The sequence below is a fragment of the Lepisma saccharinum genome, chromosome 6 (assembly GCF_977018435.1).
Source record: "Lepisma saccharinum chromosome 6, izLepSacc3.1, whole genome shotgun sequence".
Taxonomy (NCBI): Eukaryota; Metazoa; Arthropoda; class Insecta; order Zygentoma; family Lepismatidae; genus Lepisma; species Lepisma saccharinum.
Window position 1 is genome coordinate 18317598 of NC_139234.1, and position 22500 is coordinate 18340097.

Genomic DNA, 22500 nt, shown 5'->3' on the forward strand with positions numbered 1-22500 from the left:
AGTGGAAAGGAGAAGAGAGAAGAAGGAAGAAGAATGAAGGAAAAAGAGCTTGAGATAAAGAGTCCAACCACATTCTAGATGGAAGTAAATATGATTAGCCTTTTAGGTGAAAGTACAGTTGACAAGGGAAAGCCACCTGCTACAATGTTCCAGAACAACTTTCTAATAGTCTGGAGGGGAGTAATGTTTGGGTATATGGTATATTATCCTGTTGTGTACCTTGTTACATTTGTACTTGGTACAGAGTCTGAAGAAGACCTTGCTAGAAGGTTGAAACGTTACGTTTAGTTTAAGTTTTATAATAAAATAAATTTCTGCCTTGGTCAGCATATTGAGTTTTTCAAATCATGGAAACAAGGCTTAATGGTGTTATAACTGTTCAAGCTAGGTCACACTCATTCTGTACCATGGGTAAATAGACACTCCCCTTTGTTCAATGTCCTTGATTGACATTGACATCTAGTGGTATCACAATATACCACGTAGTCTATCCAAGATGTATATTTCCTGGATATTTGCATAAAAGAAATACTTGGCATAGCTTATATGGTAACGCTTGTATTTTATCCAATCAACAAATATTAAAAAATATTTCACACATTAAAAATATCAGATAAAAAGTCACTTACTTATGATAATGTGAGTCTCCTTCTTTGATAATCCTACGTTTCGAGGAACAACCACCTCCTTCTTCAGGCACTTTTATGCATGAGTCACTACCATGCTGCGTCAAGTTTATAATTTAACCTGTTCTTGTGGAATTTTAATGAACAATGACAAGGGGTAAGGATATATTTTTAAAAGGGAACAAGTTTTACCAATTTCTCTACTCCATTCCAACCCGCATAACCTTTTCCTTGAATGATAAACTTGACGCAGCATGGTAGTGACCCATGCCTTAAAGTGCCTGAGGAAGGAGGCAGTTGTTCCTCCGAAACGTAGCATTATCAAAGAAGGAGACTCACATTATCGTAAGTACGTGACTTTTTATCTGATATTTTTATCGTGTTTTATAATAGAAATATTTTTTAATATTTGTCAAACTGTGAGTAATTTGCACAAAACAAATTATGAATTTATTCAATCATTATTCAGAAAAAGCTTGCACTGTTCATTTTGTGCACAAGTATGATGAATGGCAGAAATATGCACAACTCACAGGTATCACAGCCAGGCAACTGCAGATGTAAATGATTTCACCATTGATTTCTGAAAAAGTTCTACCTCTGCATAGAATTGAGTGAAAAAAAAGAAAGAAAAAGAAAAACAGTCTCCAAGAGGAAAGCTGCATACATAGATGTAAATACATGAGACAGAATGGCACCATCACAAAGCAACCAGAATATATTCTAAGGGAAGGAAATTCATGCTTTCACATTTTTAGAGCCCTTCTTCCTTTCATAGAGCATGCAGCGAACAACAAATACATGTAAATAAGCTATGAGAAGATTGGAAAAATCAGTACATGCCGCTAGCACTCACTCACACTCCCTCCCTCTCCCCCTTCTACCTGAAGAAGGTAAGGTAATCATCTCCAAAATACACATGCTTTGTATTGCTTTTTATATACCAGAATAGCATTTTCAGAATTTGCAAGATGTTAATGCAGAATAACTTCGAAATGGGGTATTTTCAATTAATAAAAGCATGCAATTTAGATGTGCAAAACTGTTACTTTATGGTAAATACTATTTTAAAATTGTATACACATGCACACTCACACTGAGCAATCACTGAATTATGCTACCTGTAGGCCATCCTCTTGCTCACAGAACAGCAATTATGCAACATGCCAGTGATTCAACAATTTGCAGTAGCAGTCATGAGGTATGGTCAACCATTGTGTGTTAAAATGTGGACTCTGTTTGTGAAAATAAATGGTACCAGTCCCCCTTCCCTCGCAGCTACTCACTGTGCTACATATCAGGAGAAAAAAGACTTTCAATCTGTTTCTTACTTAGTAAGGTTTGTAATGAGGTCAATGAAAAAAAAAGGTTGGACCATGGTCTATTCATGCTGATGAGTGAAGCTGTTAATGTCTGCTGGAATAGAGTGTGCATGCAATATTGTAATGTATGGTGAAGATAGAGGTTATTTCAGGTTAGTCCATGATGTATTGGGTTGTTGCAATGTTTTGCATTTTCTGATTGATACGAGTTGTTGACTTCACCTGTACCTCCCTATATTCTCTGCAGTCTTTTTGGTGGTTCTTTGATTTTGATTGTGTATTTGGATACCAGTTCTGGTACACTTTCACTATAGCAGCTCGCGAGCAACTTCCAAGTGTAGCCATTTGTGACTCGAGCACTAGTCCTTCGTGCTCCCACGAGATTCGTCCTTTATGAAGGCCTAGTAACTCATTCCATTTACTCATAACATGCAGATGTGAACTACCTACCGATCCACAGATGCCCTTCTCAATTGCCACTAGTCAATATGCAGTGCCCTCTTCACAGTGATGTTCGCAGGTCACATTCACTTTGCACTGGGATGGTCACAATTCAATGAGCACACACGCACAAGTAATGACACAAAAAAGCAATTTAAACATCCAAATAAAAACATAATATTAAAAAAAATCATGCTATGCACACAAATTTGCTTCAAAATTCCATACATGTAAGCAAGCTGATCCATAATTAGCTATTTTCCATTATTTTGTATCAATATGCCTTTATTTACATGCATAATCATTTACACCACCAGTTTCACAGAGTAATGCATGCAACAAAAAGCAATGTTGTACAAAACTGAAAGACATATACCTTGGAATTCCCCATATCTGTCATGATTCAAATGGAAAAAGCTTCATGCATCAAAGACAAACTTCACAATATATTTTTGCTCTTTCTTTCTCATAGGTCACGCAAGCTAGAAAAGACAATAAGAGAAACTGAAAAAATGATAGTATGGCAAACAGTGTTGATATTATATCAGTGAGAAAGTAATAACACAATTCTCTAATTCCAGTAGTTTTCTAATTGTCATGGTGTTAGGTACAAAATAACTTATTTTAGCATGAACTTGTGTACTTGCTGATGATTTCACATATCTAAATGTGAAAATAACCTATAAACCTATAAAACAACTGCATAATACGAACAGCAGGAACAGAAACAGTACACAAAAAATCAAGTAACTGTATTACATTACGATCTTTCTCCTAGTGACACACACATTATATTCCGGAAAAGATATGCAACGCAAACATTAAGCATGGATGTAAAAATATATTTATGTTGGCTAGTTGCTATATTGAACTGCAGTTAGAAAGCTGTAAACAGGATGCGACACAATACGGCACCACACGATGGCACACAATGAAAGAGATCAAGAAGCAGCTAGACAATTCATTCCATTTTTGAAAAAACAAAACTAATGATTGATTGATTGAATTGTTGTTTTAAGTTCACTTTATGCACAGTAAGGTGAATCAGGACTGGACCTACAGTTTAAAGTGGGATCTGAACCACTGTGCCATATGCCTCCACCTGGTATCGAACCCGGGACCCCTTGATTACAAGGCAACAACGCTACCACTGCACCATCGGGGAGGCCCCACAAAACTAATGAAAATTGCTTCTCATGATCTCAGTCGACTGATGAAGAGACAACTGTAGTACATGTGAGTATTACTTGTTTCAATGACAAAAGAACCTCCGATAGTTGCTGGATGTACTCAATAAATGTATTGATTATAACTTGTGAGTTTTATGACATGCTGTTTCATTCTACTCTACAGTCAGTGTGATATTCCAAGTGGGTAGGGTGAAAACTCCTGATTGTTAGAATATGTTCTGACACAAACATATGTATGTGAGAGCCTATTTCAATATTGTAGGCTCTATATATGCATGGACACCAGTGGTGTAAGATGCAACCTTTGCCTGGGGTGCAAAACAGGGTGTTCCTTTCGAGTGTAGTGTTCCTTTATTTCCACTTGCCATCATTCATCCTCATACTCATGATTTCCCACAAGTGTCAGCAAAGCAAATAAAATATGTTCTTCATACTCCCTTGTAAATATTACAATGGGTACAGTGGTATATAGTGGCGTAACGTTTATGTGTCAGCCAGGGAGGGATTTATAAAATTTGTGCTCCTAGGCTGTCATTTGTTTTGGGTCCTGCCAACTTTATTATTACAGTGGAAGCCTGATTTAGCATTCCCGGATTTTACATTTTCCCACATTTTATGTTTTTTCGGCTTGGTCCCCTGAAAAATGTAAAATCGAGTTTCCACTGTATTACTATTATTATTATTAACAGTATTGTTATCATCAAAAGTAAAATTTAACCACAAGGGGGTTCACATAGATTTATTTTACTCATTGATTCCCCCTCACCATAAGAAATTGCAGAATTGACAACATCACATGCATTCTTTTCGAAGTTGAGAGCCATCTCAACCTGTGGTTCAAATTTCGGGGTCTTATTAGGAGCGCCTGTTACAGCTGAATCTGTTGCGGCTACTGAACAAGACAGATTTGCTTTACACACACTTTCCAAACAGAAAATACCTTAACTTAGGTACTTTCTTTAGAATTTCCGAAATATTATTTTCTTTCTCTTTCTTCCACTTCTCGTTCATAAGTGCCACTTGTACTATGCATTTTGCCACACAACACTAATACCGCACACACACCAAAGAAAAAGGAACCGACACTACATTACTATAGCCACATTGGCCATGAACTGAGAACAAGGATGTTGATTTCAATTGTCAATTTGAAATTGAAAATTCCGCTAGACTTTCAATCCGTTTCTTCGAGAAACAATTGTTTATATTCAAGCACCGTGACTTGGCGCGACTTCCTTTGCAGTCTGCCATACAGACTTGCACTCCCGTTAAAATACAGTACTGAAAATAGGGCTACGATGTAAGGAGTTATTTAAATGCTAGGAACTCCTTCCTTCTACCTTTTCATGAAATAAGCAAGTAAAAGGACTTGACATGTTGTTTTATTTTTTTAAGTATTATTAAAATATTAAGGCATTTTAATACTCGATAGTCTTTTGTCACTTCTGTTTTGAGCAGCCCTCTGGGGGTGATAGCCTAGTGGCATATCACCCCCATCTGGTGTCCGCAGAAGAAAGAAATGTTTTAAGGGAAGGTGGATAAGATAAAAAGTAAGACAGATGGAGAGAGAGAGAGAGTGAAAGAAAGAGAAATATAGAAGGGAGACAGAGCCAGGGAATAAAGAAGGCAATGAAGGAAAAAATGGGGGAGAGAGGGGAGAGATGAGGGGGAGAGAGAGAGAGAGAAAAGATAGAAAAAGAGTTATGAATACAAATGTAAAAGATAGAATACCAGGTGTATAAGCTTAAATCTGCTGTTTGCTCATAGATGGCGTTAGTGAGCGTATGAAGCTACCATGAGCACGCCATACCTGGTGTTTTTATGAGTTGAACATCTGCCAACACAAATCAGTGCACATCGTTAGCAGGTGCAGACAACAACAGACAGTGTTCCTGTGGTAAGCATGTCTAGTTTTGTGCCAGAAAAAGAGCATATGCGGGAAGCTCTGCTTTTCTGCTTCCATTTGAAGAAATCGGCTGTCGAATCGCATCGAATGCTTGTGGAGGCCTATGGTGACAGTGCTGTATCGGAAACAACGTGCAGGGATTGGTTTCGTCGGTTCAAAGACGGCAATTTTGACCTGAGCGACAAGAAGCGTGAAAATCGGCCCAGGAAGGTTGAGGACCATCAATTGCAGGCTCTTTTGGACGAGGACGATACCCAAACGCAAAAGATGCTTGCCGAGCAATTGGGTGTTACTCAAGCAGCCATTTCCATGCGTCTACGTGCCATGGGAAAGGTTCAAAAGATCGGAAAATGGGTGCCGCATGAATTGACCGATCGGCAGCTGGAGAGACGGCAAAACACATGCGAAATCTTGCTTGCCAGACAAAAAAGAAAGTCTTTCCTGCATCGGATTGTGACTGGTGATGAAAAGTGGATATATTTCGAGAATCCTAAACGCAAGAAATCGTGGGTTGATCCCGGCCAACCATCAACATCTTCCTCGAGACCAAATCGCTTCGGCCGGAAGACGATGCTGTGTGTTTGGTGGGATCAACAGGGCATCGTCTACTTTGAGCTGTTGAAACCTGGTGAAACTGTCACTGCCCACCGCTACCACCAACAACTGATCAAATTGCACCGTGCTCTGTGTGACAAAAGACCGGATTATCAAGAAAGACATGACAAGCTGATTTTCCTCCACGACAACGCCCCATCACACACGTCAAGACTGGTCCAAAACTACTTGGAGACACGCAACTGGGAGGTGCTACCCCATCCCGCCTATTCACCAGACCTGGCCCCTTCCGACTACCATCTGTTTTCGTCGATGGGCCACGCCCTCGCTGAGCAGCACTTCGATTCGTATGCAAACGTCCGAAAATGGCTTGATGAGTGGTTTGCCTCGAAAGAGAAGGACTTTTTTTGGCGTGGTATCCACAAATTGCCCGAGAGATGGGCAAAATGTGTAGCTCGCGAGGGCAAGTACTTTGAATAAATTTCTTGTTGCTTTCTATGAACAAACCATGTGTTTTTCTGACTACAAAACAGCAGATTTAAGCTTATACACCTGGTAAGTATACTCTGTCCTGGTATCTCAGGAGCAAGGCTGTGCCTATCGGCAAAGAAGGGGAGAAATCAAGTGGGCACAGCGAAGCAGTACACACTTCTGTGAAGGCTGGTAACTGTGCAAGCGAACAAAAACAAGTCTGCATAAATAGTGATGTGTTCATTGGTGGAGCAATTTCACGTCACTACTTGCGCAGACTTGTTTTCATTCGCTTGCTCCAGAGGTGACCAGGACAGAGTATAGATAAGTTTACTGTATTCCCATTGGCTGCTTCCCTGCTTGACTTTTTGTCAATGGCGAAGTAGGTTAACAAAATGAATCAGGATGACATGAATTTTTCCATAAATATATGGAAGATAAAATTGGAGATACCATCTTTTACTTTAACTTAGTGGCAATAGGGACTTTATGTAGCTAAGCCAACTATTTTCTGCCATTTGCCTGAGGTTCAATCAGAGATTATGACAAGTGCCTTTTTTGTTGTAGGAATTTAATCTTCCTTTTTCTACTGCAGTTGAAAATTGTATTTATTACATAACTTTGAGAGCATGTTATTGGGAACTGACAGTATATTGACCGGCAAGGTACTGATGGTTTGTGGAGTTTGTTTTCTCTAGATCAACTGCATTTGTTTTTGGGGTTGGAAGATTGGAGCATATTTCAAAATAATAGAAAAAAAATTGTAAGCTAAAGTTAAAAAATGTTGAGGAAACTCAGTTTTGGGGCTGAAAATACCAATTGGACATGGGTACCAAACAAATCAAACTTTTTGCAATGAGATTTTGCAGATCATCGATTGCCATACCTTGTAATTTCAATTTCTGGTAAGTCAAGTATTAAAATCCTATGTTACTATATTTTCTGAGGCTTTCTTAACTCAACTTTAAAAAAGAAAAAGAAAAGACTTCATTATTCTAGGTATGTATGTAGCTTAACCATACTCTGCAACGTCACAAATTAGGACATATATGCTACCTCATTTTGACCAAACGAGTTGAGTCTAAAAATTGAGATTTTTACTGCGAGTTTGGTTAGTGCGGGGCTTCCTTTATGCCAAATTTCAGATTTTTTCACGAGGACCCATCTGAGATATTTAAACCGAAAAACTGTCAAAATTCCATGAACGGCCATGTTTGAGCCCATGCTGTAAAAAAGGGTTGCATTTCTAAGCAATGATATTTTATTTGCAGATACGGGAAAACTAAGGACAGGACATTTTCTTGAACTTTGGTTTGGTAACAGTTTCATAGATTGGAGACACATTAAAATCGGATATTTTGTGTTTCGCATGGTTCGTACTTAGCAATTTTGTATTGCGGAACATAGTTCAAGATGCCATTATGCTTTTTACATGAAAACAAACTCAATTTTTCACATTCTGAATGCTTTTTTTTTCCTTTCTTCCCTTCTGGAACACACAATTTGGCGGGCACATCTTGACTCATGTTGTGGGTATGCAGTGTTTCAACCTTGTGCACCGAAAAATACCTACTATCGTGTTCGTCACCGGTGAAAAGTATTCATTATGCAGGGGTAGCTGACGGATAGCCCCCCGAACCATACACGGATAGCCTCACGAACCATTTCCGATAAGGTTAGGCTAGGTTTGGTTACGTTAGGCAAGCATAGTAAAAAAAAAATAGGGTTGAAACACTGACAGGGGGTTACGTCATCAAACGTAAGCAGCATCTGGTTGCCATAAGGCAAGCAAATGAAAGCAATGGCAATTTTGCGTCGGTGAGATATTTCTCTTGAAAAATACATGATTTCCTGGTCAAATATATTGCACGATGAAAGAAAATACCTCGATGAACGATCTAAACCTTGGAGAAACTCATTACAGTAAGTAGTTTCTTCTGTAAAATTGAAGAAATGTCTCCGATGTATGAAACTATTACCCTTTGGTTTTGATATCATGTTTTGACAAGCAACATGTACAAAAGTATGTACTAAAAATGAAATTTTCCTAAAATGGTCATGCAACCACCATTGGGTGATTTGGTATGGAATGACCTGTATTTCAAATTCTTTGCTCAAACACAAATGCTTTAGCACAGACTTCTACCTCCCTTGCATGTTTTATGAGGATAATATTGTATTTGAGGTAGCAGTTCAGATTGTTTTATGTTGTTTTTAAAATTCTCCTAGCAGAATTTTGGAAATCATTGTCCCATGAAATTTGAACCTTCCTTAAAGTAATGAGCACTGTTTGGATTCAGAATAAACGTTATTTATGTTGGAAAAAAAACAACTTAAAAATTACCTTACGGAAACATGTGCACTTACCATGGTCAAGGTATTTTCAGTTGACAAGCAACAGTAAATATCGCAGACTACTGGGAATGAATGTAGAAGTAAATCGGAACCATTGTAGAATGCATTTAGGGACTTCATTTTAATGCTAAGATAACCAAACCTGGCTTGCTTAACCTAACGACGAAAGCATTAATTGAACAAAATCTTAAGCAATCTGCAATATACAATATGTTTCAACAGAAGTAAATCGAAATCGAACCACGTTAAAATTGCATTCGTAGCATGATGAAATCACAATAAAACAAAAGGAACTTTGCTGTATTTGATCTACCACTGCAAATAATAATATTATTATTATTATTGGCAACTTTATCCTGGTACTTGCCCCCTCCAGGCAAAACTTCGTGGTTGCACCTCTGAGTCTATCAAGGTATAAAGTGGACTTTAAACAAAACTCAATTCAACTTGGTAACACTTTACTATACCGGAGACGGATTTCTTCAAATTTACAGGAGAAAGTACTTCCGCAAATCATTTTCTGTAGCGTTGTTGATGTTCGGGAATGTAGTTTTGATCCATTCTAATGCAAATGCATGTGGTTTTCTACGAAAATCTATTTCCAACGAGCTATTGCTGCTGCCGCCATTAGCTTTCTGCACGAGAGCACAATACGCTCTTGTATTGTCCGTATATGCTAAATTGAACGAAAGGAGTGCTAATGGAACCTAAACTAACAGGCCTAACCTAACCTAGTAGGCATACCTAGTCCCCGTGATGGTTCGTGGGGCTATCGTGAATTTTTGGGCTAACGTAAATGGTTTTTGGGGCTACCCGTGGATGGTTTGTTGGAAATAAGGAACAACAGTAAGTACTTGTTAATGTAAGAAATATACATTATTTTCGTTAGAAATTCATTATTTCACCTAAAGAAATGTCCCGCAATGCAGAATAGTACGTTAGCAATGTAAAAAATTGCGAAATAAATCATTGATAGGTGTCTCCGGTATAGTAAAGTAGTACCTTCAACTTTTAACAAACAATCCTAACCTACTTAAAATTGTATGTACAAATAGCAAATCCAAAATCACGTAGAAGCGTAATATTAAGAGCACAAAACCTTGACCTGTCTAACACACTGATATGTAGGATTGGAATGGGAAAAAATCGTTAGAACAAAAACCGAAATAAATAATCAGAAAACTTGTTCAGTATGTACGAATAGAAATATACGAAATTTTATTCCTGTAGAAAAAGTGTGTGCATCCTAATGGTATGAGAATTACAAAATCAGAACTTGGCCATTCCACAGTTAAGCCTTGTACTTTCCTGCGAAATAACTAACATGGCACTTGAACATAAAATTTTGAACAAGAAACACCATTAATCCACATACATTTAAAGGTAGTTCTCGCTGCTACAAATGTAAATGGATTAACTACTACTCATGTATTACTCGTTTACACTTTACCGAAGTTTCGTCCTGTAACTTGGCCATTGTATTGCGGTGCTATACTGCTGCAGAACTTGAGGTATTTTCTTCCCCTTACCTAAGTAAGGTTCCCTTCGTATTTTTACAAAACCTTTGCTTTCCACAGTCACGTAGTCGCCCTCTGATGTTACGCAAGGTCATGAACATAAATATAGGGTTGTTACCAAAGAGAATGGTTGTTACGTTGGTTCAGAAGACTGACGAGATTGGCAGGATTACAAAGCAACTTTCTTTGAAATGAACAACTTGGTGTAAAATTTCCCTTCTTTTGCATCACAAATTCCTGGCTCGAAGAAAAATATTACCTTTAATATTTAAAACGAACGACAAACTCTTTAAAAAGTTTAACCATGATATTTAAGTAGTTCGTAAAAAAAAATATTTAAGTATGCATTTTGTTTAAAATAATTGACGAAATCTGTGGTAGCGTAGATGTTAGGTTTGGCAACACTGATGCAAAACATGTAGCAATCTAATCTTCGCAGAACTAAGTGACAGGAAAATATATATATATATATTCTAATATGAACGAAATAACTTATGTTTTAACCCAGATTTACGATCGCATAGGAAGTTAGAAATAATTTAATAATTTTCGTTCCATTTGTATACCAAAGTGAAGCAAGACGTACTTGATATTATGTTGCCCAGTATGCTGTCATTTTACGTTATTATCAAATTACTACTTGTTTGTTGTGTTTTGCAAACTAGAAGCTGCATTTTTATCTACTTTATTGAAAAGCTTTGTATACGCCCATCGCCCATCTGCTTGAAAAATATTCTAAAGCTGTAAATAATTCATATCGTCATCTGGACAATGGAACTGTTTAACTTTAAGTTAATGCATAATGGAAACAACAAATAAGTGTCAAACAAATACCGTAATGAGCATGATAGTAATTAATTTTCGAGGAAGAATGTAGTTTGCAAATGAATGCAGGAGAACAGAGAATTCAACAGAAGTGAATAATTTTTGTGAATTCGTATGTATGGTGTATGTACCGGTGATCAGACTATTTTTATGTGCCAGATAAGTGGCTAAGTGACAGTTTGCGATGGCTTGCTTCAACAATAACAGACGAGAAACAACTGTTGACATACCAGAAGTGAAACAGAGAGATCTTGACAGCTATGTTTCCTACCACATTAATGTTAAAGTTGGTGATATACTTTGGTCAGTGTATCATCGATACAGTGAGTTTGTACAGCTTCATGATATACTAGTTTCGGATCGTGGAGTCCCCAAAGATATTCTTCCACCAAAGAAAGTTATCGGTAATAAGGATCCAGTGTTTTTGGAGAAAAGAAGATCTGACCTATGCCAGTACCTGAAAACAGTATTGAGTTTTCTGCAAATAGCAATGCCTTTGGAATTAGCGGTGTTTTTAGATTTTCATCGCTATGATACACAATTCTTGGTTCAACATATGGCTTTCCACTTTTATAAAGAAGCAGATGGTATTTTGAAACACTATAGAGATTATGTATTTAACCCTTTAGAGGTGAGTATACATTTGAACCACATCCAGATGTTTTGTTCAAAGAAGATGATATGGCAGTACTTTAACCAAAAACTCAATATGCTGAATAAGGCAGAATTTATTTTATATTAAAATATAAACTAAACGTTACCCTTCTAGCAAGGTCTTCTTCAGACTTTGTACCAAATACAAATGAAATAAGGTACAAAACAGGAAAATATACACACACAAAAATCACTCCCCTCCAGACACAAGATCATTAGAAAGTTGTTTATCTGGAACATTTCTTTCCAGGTGTTCCAGCAGGTGGCCTTCTGTCAACTGTTGTTTCACCTGACAGGTGATTTAGCTAAACATTTCCTTTCATCTGGAACATGGTTGGACTCTGTATCTCATTCTCTTTTTCCTTATCCTTTCTTCCTTCTACCCTCTTTCGCTCTTGTCCATTCCACTCTATCTAACACCACCTTCCATTCTTTGTTTGTATTCAGTCCCCCATTCCAGTTCATTGTGTCTTCTTCCCCTTTCTTCTCTATTTCCTTGGCTTCCTTCCATTTTTTCACTAGTATTCTCTTCTCCCTTCCTATCTGCTTAGTCTTATCCCACTCTATGTGATGTCCTGTTTCTCTTGTGTGCTTGAATATCGCATTTCTCTCTTAAGTCATACATCATCCCTATGTTCTTTCAACCTGTCTTTCAGCCTCTTTTTCGTTTCTCCTGTGTACACACTCTGTTATTCTTTACACTTCACTTAGCCAGACCCTGTGGACGAGTGGTTAGCACATCGCGCTGCGACGCCAAGGGTCTCAGGTTCGAATCCCGCTCAGGCTTGGTTGTTTGTGAATGTCCATTCATCAGTTTCATCACTCATCCCCATCTTTGTAAATTAGCCAAGAGGCACAAAACGCGAAGTAAAATAAACTAAACCAATCAATCAAATCAATTTCAACTTCACTTAGGTAATCCCTTCCTCTCCCTCTTCTCTTTTTTCCTTTTTTTTGTTTGCATTCTTATTCTTAAGATGCTTCGTCCTCCCTTCCTGTAAGTTTTAATGCCCGCTTTGCTAAGCACTTTTATGTGGCTTTCCCCATACTCCTTATGCCAAACCACCTCTCTTTTTCTTTCTCTTATTCTTTTTCTTTTGCTTCCTCTTCTCCCGTGCCACTTTTCTTCTTTCTTCTGTTTATATCCAGTCTATATTCTCCTTCTCGTAGCCATTCTTTTCCAGCTGTTTCCATAGGCTATTTATTTAGCCTTCTTTTTCACATTCTTTCGTGCATATTTTCCTGATTCTGTCTTCCATATTCTTTATAAAATTTATTTTTGTCACCTCACTTACATCACTTCTTTTGTGACAATACCCCTGCTGGACACTTCTTCTGATGCCAAATGGTTTCAATTTCTTGTCCTCTCTTCCTTTTCATCATATATCTGGGTAGCTTATCTTGTCTTCTTCTATTTGAAGTTCTAGCAATATCCCCCTTTCTTCATCTTGTATTTCTTTGGCAAATATGTCGAGCTGCCTCTTTGTTCCCTTCTATATGCCAAAACAATCGTCCACATATCTGCAAAACAGAATTATTTTGTCACCTCCTTTTTCGTCCACTTTCTTTTCCCATTCATTCATAACCAATACATCCAATGCTGGGCTTAGGCTAGAGCCTATATTTAGTCCTTACACTCATTAACATTATTTTATCCCCCATTTTACTGTAACCGTTATTCCAAATGGTTTCCAGTGCCTTAACTACCATTTCACTGTCCCATTCTCCTATAATTTCTTTTCCCATTCTCTTTGTAACAATGTCCAAAACATGTCCTCTCTTGATGCTTGGGAACATACTTTTCACGTCTAAGCTAAACATTGTCTTCTTTCCATTCAACTTAAGTCCTTTTATGAGGTTCATCACTTGTGGAACTAATAAACACTTGTGTCTGGAAGGGAGTGATTTGTGTGTATATATATATCTTCCTGTTTTGTACCTTATTTCATTTGTATTTGGTACAGGGTCTGAAGAAGACCTTGCTAGAAGGTTGAAATGTAACGTTTAGTTTATGTTTTAAAATAAATAAATTCTGCCTTGCTCAGCATATTGATTTTTTGGTTATCATGGAAACAAGACTTCATGGTGTTATAACAGTATTTTAAACATTGGAAGCTTTCACATCAAATCGACATTTATATGTAATATGCATGACAAGATTAGGTAAATATGCGATATAGCCCGAATGGATTTCTTCAAATTTACAGGAGAAACTACTTACTGAAATCAGTTTCTGTAGCATTGTCGAAGTTCTTCGAGGTATTTTCTTTTGCGGAAACTGAAAACTTCACCATAGAATGCTGCAGAACAAGAAATAATCACTTTTTTATGTAAGGAACTTGCATTTTCTGACATTATGCCGTTGTTTCCATTATGTACCTGCAGATGGCGCGAGCATCAATAGTCACGGGGTCTTGCCAGTGTTTCCAAACGTGCCTTTTTCTTACGAGATTTTTTTCTTTTTTTTATAACTATGCTTACCTAACTCAACCCAGCCTAACCTAACCTTGCTGGAAATGGTCTGTGGGGCTATCGTGAATGTTTTTTGGGTCGTGAATGGTTTTTGGGGCTATCCATCAATGGTTTTTGGGGCTATCCGTCAATGGTTTGTGGGGCTATCGTGAATGGTTTTTTGGGGCTATCCATCAATAGTTTGTGATGACATAATGAACACGAAAGTAGGTATTTTTCGATGAAGAAGATTGAAACACCGCATACCCCACTCCAAATCGACAAAACACAAGCACGACGCGTGACGATCCATGATGAGTGCATGCCATAATGTCTGTTACCCAAGCGGAACAAGGAATACAAATAATGACTCGTAATATGAAAAGTTGACACTATTTTATGGAAAAGGGCGTAACTTCATCTTAAAGAATCTTCCGCAATGCAGAATAGGTAAGTATCAATGCTAAAAGTAACGAAATAAATGAGTGAGAGGTGTTCGGGCGATATCGCATATTTACCCAAGATTATATCAGTAGTGTGGGGAATCAGGTTAAGAGCAAATGTCTTGTGGTGGCTACCATGTTTCCTGAGCCAATACAGCCATTACTCGTACTTGTTATCCTTCACCATAAGAGTTTTTGACGGAAGTATAACATTGAAATGTATGAAAGCACAAAACTCGTACCTCTTGACACTGTACCCCTTTGTAGAAAGTGAAAAATTTTGCATGGTTTATGAAGATGATGATGTTTATGTATACTTTTGGTAACAGCAAGGTACTACTATAGTATGGGGGTGACACCTATAAATCATATATTTCGCACTTTTTTCCATTGCTAACATACTATTTTGGAATGCGGAACATTTCCTACAGTGAAATAATGCATTTCTAACTAAAATAATGTCTATTTCTTACATTTATGAGTACTTACTGTTACTTGTTATTTCGATTCTGTAACATACATTATGGCGACACTGTACTGGTTCATCGCGCGTTGTGCGAGTGTTTTGTTGATTTATGCAGTGTTGCAACCTCGTTTACTGAAAAATACCTACTTTCATGCCCGGATTTGAAATTAATGCTAATACCTCGCAAACCATTGACGTTAGCCTCACAAACTATTGACGTTAGCCCCAAAAAACATTCACGTTAGCCCCAAAAACCATTTTCCGTAAGGTTAGGTTAAGTTAGGTTAGGCAAGCATAGTTAAAAAAAAAAAAAATACTCGACACATCATGTTCTAGTGAAAGCACGACAAGTTTGAAACACTGACTATGGGGTTGTGTCATCTAACACACGGAACATTGTGCTCTCGTGCAGAAAGCAAATGGCGGAAGCAGAAACAGTGTGTCGGACAGAGATTTTCGCATAAAACAACATGTATTCACATTAAAATGGATCAAAATTACATTCACGAACTTCCACAACGCTACAGAAAATGATTTCCATAAGTACTTCCTCCTGTAAATTTGAAGAAATCCGTCACCCCTATACTATAGTGTTACCAAAATAAGAAAGTGCACATCTGAACACTGCATGGTAAACGAACATTCTGTGGCCCAATACAGGAAACCCCTTCGTACCTCACACATGTGACCTAGGTAGATTGTAACTAAGGCGAAGAACAGAATTATATCGAATTGAAAAACCAGTGTCAAGGAAATACACATTAAGTAATCGCTAAAACTCCACAGTATGTGTTAACAGACAAATCTAGATTGAACCACTAAAAATGCATATGTAGCATGATGAAATTGCAATAAAACTAAAGGAACTTGGGACATGTTTTCTTATTGTTATTAGCTTGTAGGGATGTGTTCTCTATTACCTTAGCCTGAAGCAGCCCAGCCTGAGGGCTTCATGCAAGTGAATGTAGCACCTGACATGACAAGCCAAAACAACAGGCAGGGCATCGGCTAGTGCTTCATATGTTGTGAGGTTAGGAATGTTAGGTTCAGTGCTGATAGCAATTTTCAGAGTTTTTGTTAAGTTAGAAGTGCTATTTTTAGCGGCACTATCATTTGCATGTGTTTTTTTCACATGCAAATACAAACTGAAAGTGCTCCGAAATAGTTTTTTTTTTACACCGGCCATACTTTGGGATCAAATATCTCTGTTTTGTTTGGTTTCCACACCCTGAAAGACATTTTATGTTACAAAAAACATCGAAATCTGTAGATTATTAAAAAAAAAAAAAATCTACCTAATTCCCAAGAGGCTACAGTCAGTCAAGTCAAGAGCCCCCAAAACTGTATTAATTATATAACTTGTGGAATATATTATTAGGAACTGACAGTATGCTGATTGGAAGGCACAGATGTTTCATTGAGTTTGTTTCCTCATCAATTAAATTAGTTTATCATTTCTTCATGTCATTCATTGGATTAATTGTGCCCAGGATAAGGACAGATGGAAGGCTTGTGTTGCTGCAGCCATAAACCATCGGGTTTATGAAGGTAGTTTACCCCCATTTTAACAAATAATTTACTTGCATGAATGAATGAAAGAATTAAAGCTTTTTTAATTAGCAGGGTAGTAGGTCAAGAAATCAATAGAAAGTCAAGAATTTATGCTTGTGGTCAAGAATTTTTGCTATCACAATGACTGACCGATTGGCTAATTTAGTTTATTTTGCTTCACTTTTCTACCACTTTGGCTAATCGCGAAGATGATGAGGAATGGTGGTAAGATAACATGAATAAAAGGACAATCACAAATATAGGTATGATGACACTAGCTCCACATAAGATTATACTGACTGTGAGTCAAGATGCCAGAGTCTTGCTAGTCTTGTCAAATGCAGTCCAGTATGCATTAATAGATAAAGCAAGTCTTTATTCTCTTGTTAAATACAGCTTCAGTTGTTTTTAACTGGCCTTTTGGTAGGGGGTTTCATTAATTAATAGTTTTTCTTGTATGTACGCATTGCTTGCATTGTAGAATTATTTTCTTGTAGTTTACTGTTATTACAAGCATAAGAAAACAGTTTTTCGTTGTGACGTTTCAGGAGAACACACGCTCCCTTTATCAGACATTTATTTATATTTTGACGAAATATACAGTTATAACAATGGTTAGCAATTTTTTAAACAAAAAGAATCCAGTTATATAATGGATGTTGTCAATATTACATTGTTGTAATATATCAACCTAACTGCGACCTAATTTTTATTTCAGATAAAAAATTTTGATCACATTATTTCTTATTTAAAATTATGAACCCCAAATATCATCAGGTAATTCAAAGTCATCATTGTTTTCACAAAGTTTCTTGATGTTTTCTGTTACATTAAATTTTAAAGATGGTGGCTTACTCCAGTTGTGAATAAGAAAACTCCATACTGGAGCCAAAATATAAATAAATGTCTGTTGTTCTCCTGAAACGTCACAACGAAAAACTGTTTTCTTATGCTTGTAATAACCGTAAACTACAAGAAAATAATTCATTACAGTGCGCGTCAAATCTCCTGCATATGGCCTTGAACGGCTGAACAGCACCAGCGAAACACAGACGTGCGGCATTGCCGTGCTCTCCGTGACAAGGCGTTTCGCTCAACCACACTGTCTCTTTTCCGTGTGAGATTTCGACATGGCACAGCTGCAGTGCGCTGCTATTGGCTATCGCCATATGCAGGAGATTTGACGTGCACTCTAATTAAATATTGATTTTCTTAATTGCTAATTTACAATTTTAAATAAAGGTTAAGAAAGAGAAAGTCAAGAATTTTGGATTTGTTATTTTGGTAGACACACTGATTAGGGCATATGGTTTCATGATACAGTCAAATGACTAATTATTGACACCTTGAATACATGTAAACCTAATACTTGTAGCATATGTTAGATAACACAGAGTTGCATATTAAAAAGTTGTGTGTAGAAGATAAGTGTGAAGACATGTTGTATAGTGTCATTCCATGCGAAATCAACAAAAAAGTGTCATTTCTAACCCGACCATCTCAGATTTTTCTGAAACTCTGCTATTTAGTAGTCTTCATGAAGATATGAAATCCTGAGAAATTGTAGCTTACTGTGTGGCGGAGTTTTGGGGGCTTGAAAATACAAAAAAATCATCTTATTTTTAGTCTGCACCTGAGACTTTCATGGATAGTTGCTCTTACCCTAATTGACACAGAGAGCTGGCTGTAGTCTTGTTTGAAAGGACATGAAATAAGCTTTCTAGCGGAGTATCACATCACTGTATTTAGAATAAAATCTTTTCAAGATCATCCACTTGGACCTTGAACTTTTGAAGATGCATATCTGCACCTAACTGAACTGGAACTGAAATATATTGTTAACACAAGGTTACCCTATAGCATAACTGAATTTGACGATTATGGGATAATTAAAGAAAAGCAATGCAATTAGTAAGTGTATTTTTTTCAGCTGGTGACCCATGTTCCGATTGTTTAATTCTGAATTAATCATGATACACAGGTACATTTTACATGGTTTGATTCTGTTTGTCTGTTAACACATACAGTTCAGCCTCTTAATGATTGCTTGAAAATTGTTTTCCTTTCTGCATACTTCTATATGATTCTTTTCTTGTCAGCAGCCATTTGTTTTGGTTACGGACTGCTGCTGTCATCTAGATTGTGTACTGGGGTGTGAAGGGGTTTTCTGAATCGTCCCATTTGCCATGCAGTGAACTATTGTGTACTTTCAATTTCATTTTGAAAATGTTTGCAGATTTCGGAGATATGTGGAATAGATGCAAGGCTGTGTGTAACTTTTTGAGATGAGCTAACAGCAATCCAGTGGGGTGTGGAGGGTTTACTACACACATATCATGCATGTTCCAAAATGTTATCGTAGTTAGGTTAGGGCTCTTAGCATTCAAATAACACCTCTTAATACTTTCATAGGGCTCTTCGCATTCAAATAATGCCCTAAATGCTTTTTGGTTGTTGACCATCTCAAACACAGTACTCCTTCGAGCATCCTGTGAACATTTGGCAGCAAGTAAATATGGCAATAGTCTGTATTCAAGGTGAAAAATGCCTTGTGGATGTGTGCATAAGGTAATTTTTACATCTCCTATTTGCCAATATATATCTATATATACAGGGTGTTGCCAAACAACTTCAACAGCGCTTAGGTGCTGGTAGATATCATAAAAACAAGTAACTGTATCCTTATAAATATATATTACCTCGATTCCACTTAGTTTCTGCGCTATAATCACTTAAAATCTAACTTGTATGTATACAACCCAACACTGCAAACGATTGCTCTGTTATAACTTCCAGGGACGCGTGACAGGCAGGGTTGCCACTAGTGTCTCTTGTTAAGAGAGACAACTTGAATAGCCTACAACTTTGGAGTCTTGCCTGACCAAAATACAAAAGAATAATTTTACTTGCGATGTTGAAAGAAGTACTTACAGTACTCACAAACAGAGCAATACAAAGAATTTTCAATAAATTTCCTTCCACAAGTGGTAAGTTACTCAAAGATAGAACTTTTCAGCCTGGCAAACTAATAATGATAGATATGCAATGTAAATACTATAGAGTTGGAAGTGGTCGGGAAAAAAACTGCTTTTGGGGGGGGGCAGTTTTTTCCGTGGCTTTTTTAAAAAAGTGTCTCAAATCAATGTAAATACAGGAGTTGGCAGTATTTTTTCTGTTCCATGGTTTTCGTTTATCTCCGTACTGCAAAGTAGACACTCATTTCTAAATATAACATACAATTACAATATGAAATTCGTAGCTAGACATAAATAGTGTTTTCAAGTGCACATTATAGTGCACTGCATAAGAATTTCAAATTCTTTATTCTGCACAATTATTAATGATAGATGTGCATGATAAGTCGTATTGTCACTTCCTAGAAATGGAAAAAGTACTAATTACAGTGAGTTGTACTAAAACTCAAAATCCACCCTTCTGGCTAACTAAATTTTAGAAATGTTATTTTATACCATCATGGTAGCATCTGGGATTGCAGGAGTGTTTAAACTGCTGGAAAAACTTGGTCTGCCTTGGTGCACACTTTCAATATGTGTATGAATGGGCTGAAAAAATATGGATAATACCTAGTGGAGTGTCCCAGTGAGTAGGGAGTGTGGAACAGGAGTTTGATATTCAACAGCATCACTTCTGAATCATGGTTGATGAATAATTGGATCTTCCATTAACCTCGGTAACACCCCCTTACTGTTCACAATTATTGGTTTAAAATATTTACAACTTTTGATAAACCATTTCCAGTCACAATGATGGAACTCAGCTGTGATGGTCTGAGCATATTGAAAAGAAGCTGCAATGATTACTTCAGGAGGATTTTTGGGAAAGTTAGAAAAGTATGAGTTTCCTGGCCCATATAAATCCACCTTTCTCATTGTCTGGTTATCAGACAGAAGCCACCTTTCACCCACAGTATTCACTCTCTCAAGAAAATGACCATTTTTCAAACCAATAAGCAAACTGGATCAGTGTCATACCATGGATACTGATGGTCACTAGTCAAATCAAACAGTAGCCACATCTGTGCTAGATGCCTACTATTGTATGGGCTACTCCAAGGTTTGCTTCCAATGCCTGAGTGTTTGTTCCTGTATTGGAACCTGCACTTGTTAGATAACTGATTTCCCTGTGATTTTCTGTGTGTCCAACTGAAAGATGTTTCAATACATCCCAAACACTAGGTAAAAATGTTAAATCATAGAACATGTGTGGAAAAATTAGAACATTCGGGTAAACCTATCCAAAATCATACCTCTAGGTTTTGGTATTTTATTGCTATTGGCAAAATTTATTTTATTTACTCCACTTTAATAAGCATGTCATATTTATCTAATAGAAATGTATGCACTACAACAAATTTCTCTCATTCACAGCTCCATGCAATCAGTGAGCGACTGAAACAACCTTGTCCTCCAGTGGAAATTTTAGACAGAAGACAAGATTTTAGTCATGTCCTAGATTTTTGTACACAGTTAACAGAGTTGTGTATTAAGGGGAGTGATGTGCCCATAGGTTCAAGCAACATTGTGACAAACAGTTTGAAGTTTGAGCTTTCTGCATTTAAATCTCTGAAAAGGCTTCTATTGGTTGAACTGCATGTGGAAAATATATACAATGCAAGAAACATCAGGGACACAGTCACAACTCTGGAAGTTGAATTATCTAGAGTCAGAAAAATTTCGCACATACTTCTCTGTGATACAGTTCACAAGGACGACATCAACATGAATGAATTTGTTTGGAAAAACGTAACAAAAGCAGACTTCAGCTTGAATGAGATAGAAGAAATTGATGATGCAATCAAACTGATGCCAAACTTGGGACACTTAGTTTTAAACAACAACAGGATTTCTTCCATTAACAACCTAACTTGCCTTCCCAGTCTTTCCTATTTGTACCTTTCAGCTAATAATTTTACAGTTGTGGAAAATCTGCACACAAAACTTGGCAATATACTTGTATTAGATCTTTCTCAGAACAGTATTACTTCACTAAAAGGTTTCTCGAGATTGTATTCACTTGTAAGTTTGGATCTAGCATCAAACAGAATCTCTGACTTGGAGGAAATACAGCACATACGTTCTTTGCCATGCTTGGAGAATGTGATACTGACAGGAAACCCAGTCGCTACCTTGGTCGATTACAGAACAAGGGTTTTAGAGCAGTTCGGAACTCGTGCCAGTGAGATCTGTTTGGATAATGAAAAATCTACTCAAAAGGAGTTGGACACTGTGGCCGTTCTGCAGGCAATAAGGGTGGTTAGGGAAGGCCGTAAGCCACTTTCCTCGCCTGATTAGTTTGGATCTTGTATACAAAGATCTGATTTTGTCTGTGTATTTTGCAAACTGTATTTATACATATATATTTTTGGCATTAATCTGTTAAGTAATTTTGTTTTGTATTGTTGGAATAATGTAATATAGTATACAAACATTAATGTAAGATAATATTTTTGAAACATGAAAGGGTACTAGTATTGTATTCTCAATGAAAAGAAAAGTATTTGTGCATTGTTATTGTTAAATAACTTAGTGACTGGTACACTAAGGTTCAAGTTTTTAATCTCAGTTTTCATGTTTTTACAAAGTTACAGAATAAATATATAAACACAAATATTGAGAATTTATTTTGTTAATCAGTCTTGCAACCCTTTCACAGTTTTCTTGTGAACCTTTAGATTTCTGAATATATTTTTAAGGTTCATTTGAAAGA

General features: G+C 37.0%; 2 protein-coding genes across 4 annotated transcripts in view; one reads left to right on the forward strand and one right to left on the reverse strand.

Moving 5' to 3' along the window:
- Positions 1–10742, reverse strand: part of LOC145988606 (NADH-cytochrome b5 reductase 2) — a 31538-nt gene extending 20796 nt beyond the window's left edge. The window contains exons 1-2 of one of the 3 annotated variants that reach the window (XM_083123603.1): positions 10396–10742; positions 2766–2871 (exon numbers count right to left, since the gene is read on the reverse strand). In XM_083123603.1, coding sequence (XP_082979729.1) covers positions 2766–2789 — 24 coding nt within the window. In that variant the 5' untranslated portion in view covers positions 2790–2871; positions 10396–10742. Of the gene's footprint in view, positions 1–2765; positions 2872–10316 lie in introns of all 3 variants that reach the window. The other 2 variants (XM_083123602.1, XM_083123601.1) reach the window with 2 other exon arrangements.
- Positions 10743–10994: 252 nt separating this feature from the next.
- LOC145989263 (nischarin-like) lies at positions 10995–22393 on the forward strand. Its single transcript, XM_083124587.1, has 2 exons — positions 10995–11839; positions 21162–22393. The coding sequence occupies exons 1-2, from the start codon at positions 11393–11395 to the stop codon at positions 22083–22085; spliced, it is 1371 nt and encodes a 456-aa protein (XP_082980713.1). The 5' UTR covers positions 10995–11392; the 3' UTR covers positions 22086–22393.
- The last annotated feature ends 107 nt before the right edge of the window (positions 22394–22500 follow it).

Excerpts from the sequence above, each read along its gene's own strand:
- LOC145989263 (XM_083124587.1), top strand. The coding sequence starts at position 11,393 with ATGGCTTGCTTCAACAATAACAGACGAGAAACAACTGTTGACATACCA. Across the intron at positions 11,840-21,161 it reads ATGTATTTAACCCTTTAGAG|CTCCATGCAATCAGTGAGCG; the intron begins GTGAGTATACAT and ends TCTCATTCACAG.